At 40.4% G+C, this 12,668-nt stretch overlaps 1 protein-coding gene across 5 annotated transcripts in view; it reads left to right on the top strand.

The window, feature by feature from the left end:
• The window catches only part of LOC146614611 (discs large homolog 1-like protein), a 116,114-nt gene that overhangs the window by 83,212 nt on the left and 20,234 nt on the right, over positions 1 to 12,668 (top strand). For all 5 annotated transcript variants that reach the window (XM_085375378.1, XM_085375379.1, XM_085375381.1 and 2 more), the window contains one exon: positions 121 to 223. In XM_085375378.1, the coding sequence (XP_085231504.1) occupies positions 121 to 223 (103 nt within the window). The remainder of the gene's footprint in view (positions 1 to 120; positions 224 to 12,668) is intronic.

Consider the following 12,668-nt stretch of genomic DNA (forward strand, 5'->3'; position numbering starts at 1 on the left):
CTGTGATTTTGAATTATCGTATGCGAGTTCTATCAAAACAAAACCTGCACTTGTGAGTGTTTCCAATTTGCTCGTGTCAGTGCAAATTTAGCTGCTAATTGTGTGTGTCTGTATTCGTAGGTGAATGGAGTGGACCTGTCCAGTGCAACACACGAGCAGGCAGCCGCAGCTCTGAAAAATGCAGGACAGACCGTCACCATAGTAGCCCAGTTCAGACCAGACGGTGAGTGCTGGAGATAAAATATTTGAAAAATACAAATGTTCTGGCTTGAAGCAGAAGGTGGTACGTCATTTTTTCCAATCTTGATTGTGTGAGACGAGGTAGTTCTTCATCTTGGTTTTGGTAAAGGCTGAATGTTTGCGGTGATCACAGAATCAGCATGTTGCTGCCCTCTATAGCTACAATTCTACCACTCTGTGGGAAAACCCAAAAATCTGAATTCAGTATGTGTGGGCAGAATGTATAAAGAAGACAGAGAAACCAACCTTCACTGCCTTTGTAGATGGAAAGTGACGTCTTCTCAGCATGTAACAGCGTGCTTTGTATTCTTCCTAATAAACAATAAAAAAAGTAGTACAGTCTTTTGAATATTTGCATAATATCAATAAGCGATTTCCATATTATGCAAATATTCAAAAGACTGTACTGGAAATTCACTAACTGTGGAGCATCTACACTTGTGAAGGCCCTCGCTGATATATTCCCTTCTTTATCCTTTAATCCTAATAGCACATGTATCATTTAATGTCTGTGTAAGTAGCTGTGCTGTGTGTTCTCATAGAGTCGGTTCTGGTTAGGCATCAAAATGATTTCTCCTCTTTATATTAGTTTGAGATATTGGGCATTTCACATAAGTCAGTAATAATGACCACAATTTTGAAATTAGGAACTGAGCCCGTACACTCATCAGGAAAGTCACAGAGCAGAGGTGCCGAGAATCATTTTCCCATAGACTTCTATGAAATTATTTTTTACCTTCGAAGTCTACAGCCATTCTTTATATTTTATAATGCTTTGCTCAGGACACTACATTGTGACACCCTCACCAAGTATCTGCAATCTGAAGAAAAATAATTGGTGGATATATATTATAACACTAAAACATATAATAAGATGCCCAGCCCTGCCCTTTACTCTAAACAAATCCTACATTTAAATCTAACCTTACTTCTTATTCAAATCTGAACGCTTACGACAGTTTTGATGGTTCATCCTAAAGGGAGAAGCACTCAGAATATCCATTATGCCTGTGTCTAACACACATTTGTCCTCATAAAGTTACAATTAATACAGACTCTGGCTGAGTTTTCCAAAAAAGCATCATCCTGAATATTTTTTTTACTGGAAGTGACTTAGAGGGCCGTAACCTTGGAAACCAGGTTATAAATGCTGATAGGCTAATGGGATGCTGCCGTACCGGGAGACCTGAGGATAGCAGACACTATTTCACAGAGCCGAAACAATATCAGGAGAATCAGTAATCTGTCTGCTGGGGAGGGTGTGCGCGTTTGATTTTGGCATCAGTCAGAGAGCTTGTTCATAAATGTGTTATTAAGGGCATGAGCAGTGTATTACACACCGGATTAGAAGACCTTTACAGAGTCTGCTGTGAGTATGTATGTTTTCCACATGAACAAGTTGTAGCCTATTGATAAATGATTTAATATATTTGATAGAGTCAAACAGAAATCCTTCCTACCTGGCCCTGTGTGAAAAGATAATTCTCCCCTAAACCTGTGTTTGTGCCACCCTTGGTAGAAAGTACTGCAATCAAGCATTTGTGATCACTGGCAGCGAGTCTTTCGTATCAATGTGCACTTGTGAGGAATTTTGCCTCACACTCATTGCAGATTTGTTTTAACTCAGTGACATTGGAGGGTTTTTTCAAGCATGTTTAAGGTCATACTAAAGCATCTCAATCTGGTTTTAGTCCAGACTTTTTTTGATGATGATTAAGCCTTTATATGTCGCTGCAATGATACACGTACATGTTACCTGCAGTGAAATTGGCCCCCTTCCAACCATACATACATTGCACAAACATCACATTGGGAAGACAGGTTAGAAGAGGTAGCATGGTAAGAAAAACAATGGGGGGGGGACTCCACCCAGACTCCACCCAGAGCTTCTAAGAGAAGAGCGGTTTGAGAACAGAAGAAAATCATCAACATGTTTTTCAGCTTTCCAAAAAAAAGTGGTTAATCACAATTAATTCATGATTTAACAAGAAGGGCCAATTACTTTTTCTCAGAGGAGCAGGCAGGTTTTGATAGCATTTTCCCCCTTAATAAAATTTTTTTTTTTAATTACGTTGGTTATCTTTGTATAGTATTAAGTTAGCATTATGTTTGATGATCTAAAACATGTAAGTGTGACAAATTTGCAAAAAACTAAAAAATAGGGAAGAGGGCAAATATCTATTCACAACACTGTATATGCAACAACTCTATAGAAGCCTGCAAAGGAAAAAGTGATTGCAAAATATATAAGTTGATTCAGTAGTATTAAGATTTGATATCATCAGGTCAGTACCAGGCATTGTGCTAGAGTTCAGGGAGCACATGAGAGGGAGGTCACACTTCTGAGTGGGCAAATGTAGTCATTATTCAACATATAAACTGTTGGGAGTACAGTGTATGTCTTTTTTTTATGTGATATGAAAAGGGACTGAATCCATTAACAAGACAACAGACAAATGTCAGCAAGCACAATAGAGATTTGGGCAAAATTTGAAAATATGAGTTAGAGCCAGAATATCACCTTGAAATGTTGCATAGTAATTAGGATTTAAATGACTTTATAGCCCAGATATTCCATCAAACAGTTTGCTGGCCAAGCTGATATTAGTCTAAACATAGTCTAACAGGGCAACCACACATTAAGACTGGGAAGGCACTGTCGGAAGGTAATGAAGTTCTGCAGCAGCTGCAGTATGCAAATATCTTGGAAGCTTATGAAGGCCGTGCAAGGATATAATCCATACATCATTCTGAAAACTGTGATGTATGGATTATGAATTCTCAAAGGTCGTACAAGCATGATAAATGGATTATGAATTCTAATTTCAAGAGGTTAATTGAAGGTTCTAAATGAAGTTTCGTTTAAGGTGCACAGACTTGTTACCGGACAAAGAAAGGCTCAGACGGCACAAGCTTGTTTGTAACCAAAGTTGAAAAATGCAGATCCGTCTCATAGCTCACACACTGTAGATTAGTTAAAGCTGTGGCATGGCGGGCAAAAAAGAAGAAGATTGCTTTGTTGATTCCTTAACAAGCAAATATGTACAACCTGTTCTTGGAGGTAGTCTTATTAGTCAGTGACAGATTTTCCTGTCAAATCAAAATGCCTCTTAGATTTTCAATATAAGCTCTTTGCAGTAACTCATATAAATCACATAATCTGATCAGATAACCATGCCGTTTGCCACTGATGACTGGGAAGATGGCCAGCTGTTGTAAAATCCAAATCAGGTCCTACAAACTTTAGTTCTGGTTTGAAGTTTAACCACTTTATTAACACAACTTCTAGCAAGCAGTCAGTCTGTGAAGTTATTATGTGGATATCACATAGTATTTTTTGAAGATATCTAAAAATAAACTCAAAGGTAGTATGTTTTCAATGCTCTGGCATTAATATACTAGTGAAAGTGAATGTGTAGTGGTGCTGATAATGCTGTGTTTGTTTCTGACACTTCATTTATTTCTCACTGGAACTAACTAGTGGGAACATCGGAGCATATCCTCTTGGTTGTTCACGTCTTGTATGGGGTATTAAGTGGGATCAGCACCATGGATAGTGCCCAAAGAACTCATAAGGTTTTAAAGGAGTAGTCTGCCTGCTTCCATTTACCTCCTATTGATCTGTAGTATATGATTAGTGTGTTCCCACTACTTCTACAACAACTAACTTTACCCAAGTGTTAGCTTTCAAACATTCAACATTTGGTTTTGTGGTTTAAAAATCTACAAACATTGCAGTGAGTCTTTCTTTGATTTCCTAGAAGGACATTTCATTTTACTTTAACTAACTGTAAATTGTGATTAAAAGAGTAACTAAGATCCATAAAAAGGAGGTAGCCAGAACACGAAGGTACTGAAGGTACTGAAGGTACTGAGGGATCTAAATCTAAGAGAGGAAGAGGCTAAAATAATGGTGAGAAAACTGGAGCAACTGTAACTATAAACCGATCAGGCTAATTTCCAGTCATCTTTGACATGTTTGCTAATACCCTGCTGATACACAACTAACCAGTGATCAGTATGGTTCAAAAGTATGTTGGCTTATATTCGACCAGCTCTGCCTTGGCATTTGGTCTCTCATTAGATAACATTATCATCAGTTAACCAGGCTTACATGCTGCTCTGTATCTTAATCTAAAACAATCAGTAGAAGAACACCATTGTGTCTCTGTGTCGTGACTCTCCTATACACCTCATTAGTGACTCTCGACTGAAATTTTATATCAAACCTTCTGTCCATGCTGGGCTTTGGTCAGCAGTGTGTGTGTGTGTCCATCTGAGGTCCGTGTTAGTCCCATTCCTGTGGCGATGGCCAGCAGTGCTTCGTCTGTTTCACAAACACTCTTCCTGCCAATGGGAGAAGAACTCATAATGACCTCCACCAGGAGAGGAAGAGAGTGTCTGTGCGCAGGTCTCCTTCTGTTATTTATATTAAATATGTTGGGCACTGTAGCCAAACGCAGCACAGCGATACCCCAAACTGAACTGTTCTCTCTGTGTGTGTGTGTGTGTGTGTGTGTGTGTGTGTGTGTGTGTGTGTGTGTGTGTGTGTGTGTGTGTGTGTGAGAGAGAGAGAGAGAGAGAGAGATTTGGTTCAAGCTGATGCACCAGATATGGATCTGTGTTTATTTGAAGTACAGCAGATGGAGCGTGTTTGTCTGAAGTCTTCCTGCTGCATTAATATTGTTGGCATCTGTCATGTTGTTTTAGGGTGTTTGAAGTCATTTCATATGTACACTCACTGCCAGGTGAGACTGTAGAACCAGCCGATGTCTGCAGTAACTTCATAACGATGATGACTGCAATAATGATTTTGTAAGATCTCATTTCAGAGTAAACTTGACGTGCTTTGTGTGGCATTTGCAGGAGATAATAGGAGCATAAGATTTACAGTTGTGTGTGTTATTATGCACTCAGTGTTTGTAATTAATGGCACCGGTAACAAGGTATGAGTGGAGAAAATTGATTCTGTTCTCAAAATGTTGTAAGTCATTGTAAAAATCTTCTATCATCTTTTGAGAAAAAGAGAAACAAGATTATGTTGCACACACTCACTGCGTACTCACAGTTACACAGTGGGATGAATTGTACACTCTCCTATCTATGAGATTGTTTGTTCCTATTATTTTTAATTTATATATAAGATCACTTTGTAATGATCTGAAAGCCTACATTACCCATATGGCAACTTGACTGTGGACAGGTGATATAAGTAGCAGCTATCAGGCTACAGAGGAATTATTTTCACTTCTGCAATCTCCATGCAACCATTTATCACCCCTTTACTAAAGTGAAGTCATCCTAATGACTTTGTATCCAATGTTCCTGTCGATGAGTACACAAAGCCTATAATTTATCAGTTGTAAACATTTTTACATTTGTTTTATATTTTTGAATATAGAAATTTCATCAAACTTAACAATGTTTTACAACAAAGTTTAACAACAATGTTTAACAACTATGTATAAATCTATTATTTCCTTTACAATTTTGCATTTGTTGTCATGGATCGCTGTGTGGCAGGCAGGATGAGGACCCAATCGCAAAAACTCACAGACTCAAGGGATAAACTCAAAATGCAGCTTTATTGCTGACAAAAGATAATAGGAAAACTAAACTGGGAAAAACTAACATAAAGTTCACCAGGAAACACAGGGGGAATCACACACAGCATGAGGGAGAACGCGACGCCGAACAGAGGGAGACGCAGACAGAAATACACAGAGGGTTAACGAGGAAAGTGGGAACACACGGGGAACACAGCTGACACAGATAACCATAACGAGACAGGGCGGGGTGAACATAACACTGACGGGAGACAGGCAGAGTCAAACAGGAAGTACAGAGGTTCAAACAGGAGGAGAGAGAGCACGGGGAAAACACAGACATAACGGGCTGAGGAAGACATGGAATAAAACACGAGGGCTCACAGTTACACAGGGGCACACAGGAGGTAACCAAATAAGGAACATCTTAACAGAAGAACCTAGGAACCAAGGCATGACTAGGGGATGAAATACAAAACATACAAAAACTGGCCCGGGACCATGACATTTGTAGGACAGTCCCAATCAAAAATGGCAAAAAATCGTATTTTGAATGATTGGATCTTAACAAGGTTCCAAGTAGAGCTTCAACATGCAACAAGAATAAATGGGAGTAGGACAAAACATTTTTTGAGCATGTAATTTATTTAAAACAATACTTAAACTGAAACAGGCTGTTTTACAGCTGATCGGAATTTAAGACCACGTGCCTTTAAAAGGCCAAATGTGTGCAAAAATGTAGATTCATTGTCATTTTCTGTCAGGTAGTCACACTGTTATGATGTTCTCGCCATCGCTGCTGAGGTGGGACGCAGTAAGACAGTCATTTGGAATTTCTTAAGTGATCCTGAGGGTTATGGAAGAAAAACGTCAAGTGTAAGAGACAAAAAACTTCACCAACACTGAGCCAGAGGATCCAATTGGGTGTCTGTTAAGACACTGGACGATCCTCGACCCAAATTAAGGCGTTACTGGTCCTGACTGCAGCCCCATAACCATCAGACGGCATCTGAGACTGAAGGGCTTCAAAAACCAAAAATGTCTTCAAAGGCCTCGTCTACTTGAACACCACAGAACCGACCGTTTGGACTTTGCAAGAGAGCACCAAACATGGGGCATTAAATGGTGGAAGAAAGTTTTATTCTCTGATGAGAGAAAATGTAGCCTTGATGGTCCTGATGTTTACTGGCATGACAAGAAGATCCCGCTGGAGATGTTTTCTACATGCCACAGTGGAGGGTGCGCCATAATGGTCAGGGGTACTTTTTCCTTCAGTGGAACAATGGAGCTTCAGGAGGTGCAGGGGCATCAAATGGCTGCTGGCTATGTCCAGATGTTGCAGAGAGCATCCCTCATGACTGAGGGCCCTGGTCTGTGTGGTAACAGCTGGGTTTTTCAACAGGACAATGCTAATGTATGCAATGCCTGCAGGACAGGGGACTTCTTCCAGGAAAATAACATCACTCTTTTGGACCATTGTGCGTGTTCCCCTGATCTAAATCCAACTGAGAACCTTTGCGAATGGATGGCAAGAGAAGTTTACAAAAATGGACAACAGTTCCAGGCAGTAGATGTCCTTCATGTGGCCGTCTTAAGCTTTTAGAGAGATGTTCCCACTCACCTCATGGAAACACTTGCATCAAGCATGCTGCAACGAGTTTTTGAAGTGATGAACAGTAACGGTGGAGCTAATCATTACTGAGTTCCTGTTTGGAACTTTGATTTCCGTTTTTTAGGGGTTAACTGTTTTTTTGGAGGTGTGGTCTTAAACTTTCGATCAGCTGTAAAAGAGCCTATTTCAGTTCAAGCGTTGTTTTCAATAAATTGCATGCTCAAAATAAGGTTTTTTTCTCACTCCCGTTTCTTCTTGCTGCATGTTGAAGCTTGACATGGAACCTTATTAAGATCCAACCGTGCAAAATATAACTTTTTGCCATTTTCAAGTGGTCTTAAACTTTTGATCGGGACTGCATTCACATAATGGTCATTTGTAGTTGTCCTGAAGTTCAGTATTGTTTTTTCATGTTCCTCTCCAGCCACAAAAGGCTTTCTGTTACCTATATTCAGCTCTCGGTGTATAGAAAACACAGTGTAACCACTGTTAGACATTTTCCTTTGTATTTTCAAGACCTAATTCCACTGTGACTCCTTGAATGTAATCTTTAAACTCAACAACATTTTTGAGTCAGTTGCTTAGTGCTAAAAGATTCGAACCATGATTGTTTGGAGTCAGATTGCCTGTCACCAAGCACCTTGTGCAGCCACTTTGAGATCCAAACTTGTGGCACATTCAACTTCTGAGCAACAACTAGTTGCAATCAGTCGCCAAATGTGAAAAGATGAGGTGTAATCACTTGGAAACAACTGATCATTAACCATTACCGAGGCATTAAAATGTGCAAAGGTTTCACAATGAATTTTCAGTTACATACCATTTCTTTTCCAAAGTTGGCTGTTATTAGCGAACAGTAATATGTAATAAGCTGAAAAGACCATTGGCTCATGCTCAAAACAACAAAGCTTTAATACATAGCGAAACAATAAACTGGGAATTTGAGCTGAAGTTTCACGGCTTCATTTCTGTTTTTAAGTATCCAGTACAACTGTTGATTGGAAAAAAACACGATGTTTGGTTAAAACAATGTTGAGTCGCTGTGCTGACCTTCAAGCTCGATCTTCTCTGTGCCATTAAGTTTCCTGATGTGGGAATACAAATGCCTGCAGGTTGACAGCAGTGTTAGTCACTGGGATTACACACGACTGTCAGAGACACACAGTCACACACATAAACACTCACACGTGACCCACACAGCTAGTGTCTGTCAGCAGTAATACTGAGGTGATGTACAGAGGATTATCCTCACTTCTGTTAGTGTGCTTATTGCACTTTGCGTGCGTTTGTGTGTGTTGTGCACAACTTGTTACATAGAAGATTAACAGTAGCTCCATCACGGGGGCTTTCAAATACAGTGCTGCTGGATTTTCTTCTGCTGAACACCCAAAGTAAAGGACGTTACTTTTTTTTTCTAACTCTGTATATTAGCCCCCTCTTTCCTCTTTTGCTTCCTTTCTTTCCTCTTCCTTTTTTCGCTTTCCTTCCTCTCCACCTGTCACCTCCTCCTGTCTTCCCCAGTGTTACTGAAGTCTGTGGTAATGGTCTGACTCTCAACCCACGATGTGTGATTTGGGGGATTTGAGGTGTCACTTGTAACAGGAAGGCGACTGATTTAGGATTTGGAGTGTGTCTCTTCGTCACTTTGAGACACATTTTTTCACTTCCAGCTTTTGACATTTAAACTTAAATCAGTACATCAAGACATTTTTGTCTTAAATTGCTTTAGTTACGTTATTCTTCTATGCCTCTCCTGCAATCTGATCACTTAATCAATACCAATGTAGATTGCTGAGCTATTGTTTTAATTATAGATGAGCCTCTTGCAGCACTGCTATTTTTGGAGCCAGGGCTTATTGTAGACGTATAAAGCAGGCTTATAACGTGAAGAATTTGGATTGGGGTTTTATTTTGTATGTGTGTGGGTTTTTTTTTTTAAATTCAGCTAATGAACCAAGAAGAGGTCTGTGTCCACTACTTGAGTTGTGGGAGGTTGCAGCCTTTCCCAGCTGACACTGGGGTTATCGGAGGAGTAGATCCTGGGCAGGTTGTTGGTGCATAACAGGGTAACGAAGAGAGGCAGACAACTACTAACGTTCACATCCAAACCCACAGCCAATTTAGACTCACCAAGTTACTGTGGGCACCCGAAGAAACCCATGCAAGCACAGCAAGAACCTGCAAATTATTTACGTCCTTGGACAAATTCAGTTTCTGAAGAATTTTAAAAATGAGTGAAAAAGAGTCAAATTGAAGCAGTTCAGTGCAGTTTTCTCGTTATGTGTTTAGTATGTGTTTCCTTCTTTTTTGGGGGCATAATTTAATGGTACATTATTTAAATAAATGTTTGCGAGCTAGCAGTCCTCTTCATTGTTTTTGTTACTATAAGCTTCTCTTCTTTCAGTATGTGGAGCAGTGCTGAACTGGCAACAAGGAGGTGTATTGTCTGCATGATGCAAGTATGCAATGGTCTGCTGATTAAATTATTTCTCCATAGTGCTGCAAGTGGAAACAAGAAACCCTCGGGAAACATTTAAATGTACAAGAAAAATCCAAACGCTACAGCAATGATGACATAAACAGTGGAAAAAAACTGCATATATGATCCATGCTTCTTCCCGTGGGACATAAAAACTGAAGGGAAAAGTATGTATATTCATTTAATGAATGAGGATCAACCCTTTGAGAGATATTGTCCTTTTTCTTAGGGGTTCACTCGTGGCAGTTATTCACAATTAGGGCGGTCTCTTTCCTCTGTTAAAGGAAAGGGTGATCTGAAAGGAGAATGTATTGGTGCAATGCACACAATCCTAATGATGTGAAATGCCTATCTCTAGCGGTTTTGTGTTGGATAGCACTGAAGCTGCACAATGCAGGGAAAGGCCTCTGCCAGCTGCTCAATGGAGTAACAATGCTCCTCTAGAGAGAGCAGAGGAGAGGAGAGGAGAGGAGAGGAGGGAACACAAGCCATTAGTCTCTGCCATCATCATCTTTCCCCCCACTGCCTCTGCCTCCTAGTTTCCTCACCTTCTACTTACCTTTTATCCAGCTCCACATTATCCCTGTATATTATATACCTGTGTCTGTCTTGTTCTTAATCTGTTAATGCTACACTGCGGTGATCTGTGTTGGCAGTTAAATGCCGATGATATGAAACCCACATGATTTCTGTTTGTCTACAGAAAATTGTAGCACAACCTGTTCACTTTTACATGGGAATATTGTTATAATCTTTAAGATTTCTTAGAAGCCAAACACATGCAAGAAAGAACCGTCCCAACTGTGGAAGTGGGGAAAGTGAGACAGATGGAGGCGCAGACAAATCATGCAGCGCAGAAAGAGTTTAATTGCGTATACTTATTAAGACAAATGCTAGTGTCTCATTTTTTATGTGACTGCTATACAAAATGAAAAGAAAATCCATTTAAGAGCTATGAATTGACCTCTTAGTTAAGCTTCCCAAAAATCAATATTCAGAATGCTTGGTCAAGCTTTACCATGTGTGTGTGTGTGGCTTGTAGACTGATTCCCTGGGCCAAAGTAGGGCAGGAGAGCCTGGCATTGACTCAGCTTTCTGCATGAGTGACCTGAGGAAACAGTGTGTGTGTGTGTGGGTGGGTGTGCTAGCTGCTGTCAAAGAGGGGGAGGAGCAAAATGAACGCACCAGCGAACGGGAGATGGAGCAAGAGTGGAGTGTAGTAGAGACAGAGAGAGAGAGAAAGAGTTAGCATCTGTTGTTTCTCTGGCAGCTGAGCCGCACTGGACCGATTTTACGCACACATATTTTTCCCCACTCCACCACACGTTGCTACATACCTACGTAGACACACATTCGCATCTTTCCTCTCCTGCTCTCTCCTGTGCTGCATCCAACGTGGAACGGGCTCCCTCTCTTTCTCTCTATCCTTTTCCTCTCATTCACGTCTCAGGACTCTAAGCTTCAAACCTCGCTCTCCCTGGCTTAGACACTGATCTGAGAGCCCCTGTGACGGTATCACATCGCGGACGGTGTCTGCCAGCAGCCTGTGAGTACAGCAAGAGTGGGAGAAGCGATTTACTTCTTTACATCTCGCCTCTGGTAACAACCTAACAGCTGTTTCTGGGTAACATTGTTGGGAGGCGTTAATGGATAAATGTCTGAGACTCTAACACTGTGTTATCCATCTTGTGGCCACTGATACAGCAGTGACATGTTAGCTTCTGTGTAGATGGCTAGCAAGTTTTGATGCCGATAACTTCTCCCACTTTCAGCACTTCTGTTTTTTTCTGTGCTGTGCTGCTTTTGCTCTTTCACTAAACTGGACTTTAAAGAATGATCAGGATTTCAGCTCCCACTTTAACTGCATCAGCATTAGCTTGGGTCTGAAAACAAAAGAAGATCAGAGCTGCATCCTTGGCAGCACAGGCTTTGTCTTTGCATTCAAGATCAGGAGTTAATAGAACCGATATCTTAGCTGCAGCACAGTCTTTGTTGCATAGATCAGAAAGAAGAGGAAAAGCGTATCTCTGTAGCTTTACAGTAGCTCTGTCTTTGTTTATATTGATTCATAAACTGCTTTCATTCTTTGTTTTACGAACAGATTTTTATTCTGCTGCATTACATCTTTTCTGCTTCTTCTCCCCCTTTGCCTTTTCTCTCCTTTCTGTTCTTCTTTTCCTGCCTCCTTCCCTGACTTTTCTCTCTCTCTTGCTCTTGATCCTGTGTTGTATAGATTCACTTTGTGTTTACAGTCAGTTGCCGAGGATGTGAAAGTTTTTCGTCTGGTCCGTCAAGCTGAAACTGAGAAAAATACATATGTTAATCCACCAATTCGTGAGGGATTACTGCTGATTTCGGTCTAAATCTGAAAAAGCCAGACTGGGGTTGCCAATGAAAAATATGTAAGATTAAAGGAATAAATTAACACATGTATTTCAGCAAAAGGCTCTTGAGTTTCATCTTTTTATGGAAAGATGGAGGCAGATTGCTATTTTCTTTTTTAGATTATTCAAACCTGTCATTTAATGGAGACATCAAATGCTGCAATTCAGTCATCCTCGGAGGGAAATATCCTAATCAGAAACAATATATTACGGCTCTATTTTCTTTTTTCTTGCTTTTTTATCTGTGGAAAAATCAAAAGCTAATTGCAGATCATGTTGCTCGTTTCACGTGGCTTCCAGCTCTTTCAGCGCTGTTTAGTTGTTCGTGTCAGTGTGTCAGTCTAATGAGAGCTTTGTGGGGATATCAGCTCATATCTGGGAAAGAAGAAGCAGGAGACACTGCAGGT

Source organism: Diplotaxodon limnothrissa, linkage group LG17 (genome assembly GCF_057381915.1).
Source record: "Diplotaxodon limnothrissa isolate DT_005_m linkage group LG17, D_limnothrissa_male_GT1.1, whole genome shotgun sequence".
NCBI lineage: Eukaryota > Metazoa > Chordata > Actinopteri > Cichliformes > Cichlidae > Diplotaxodon > Diplotaxodon limnothrissa.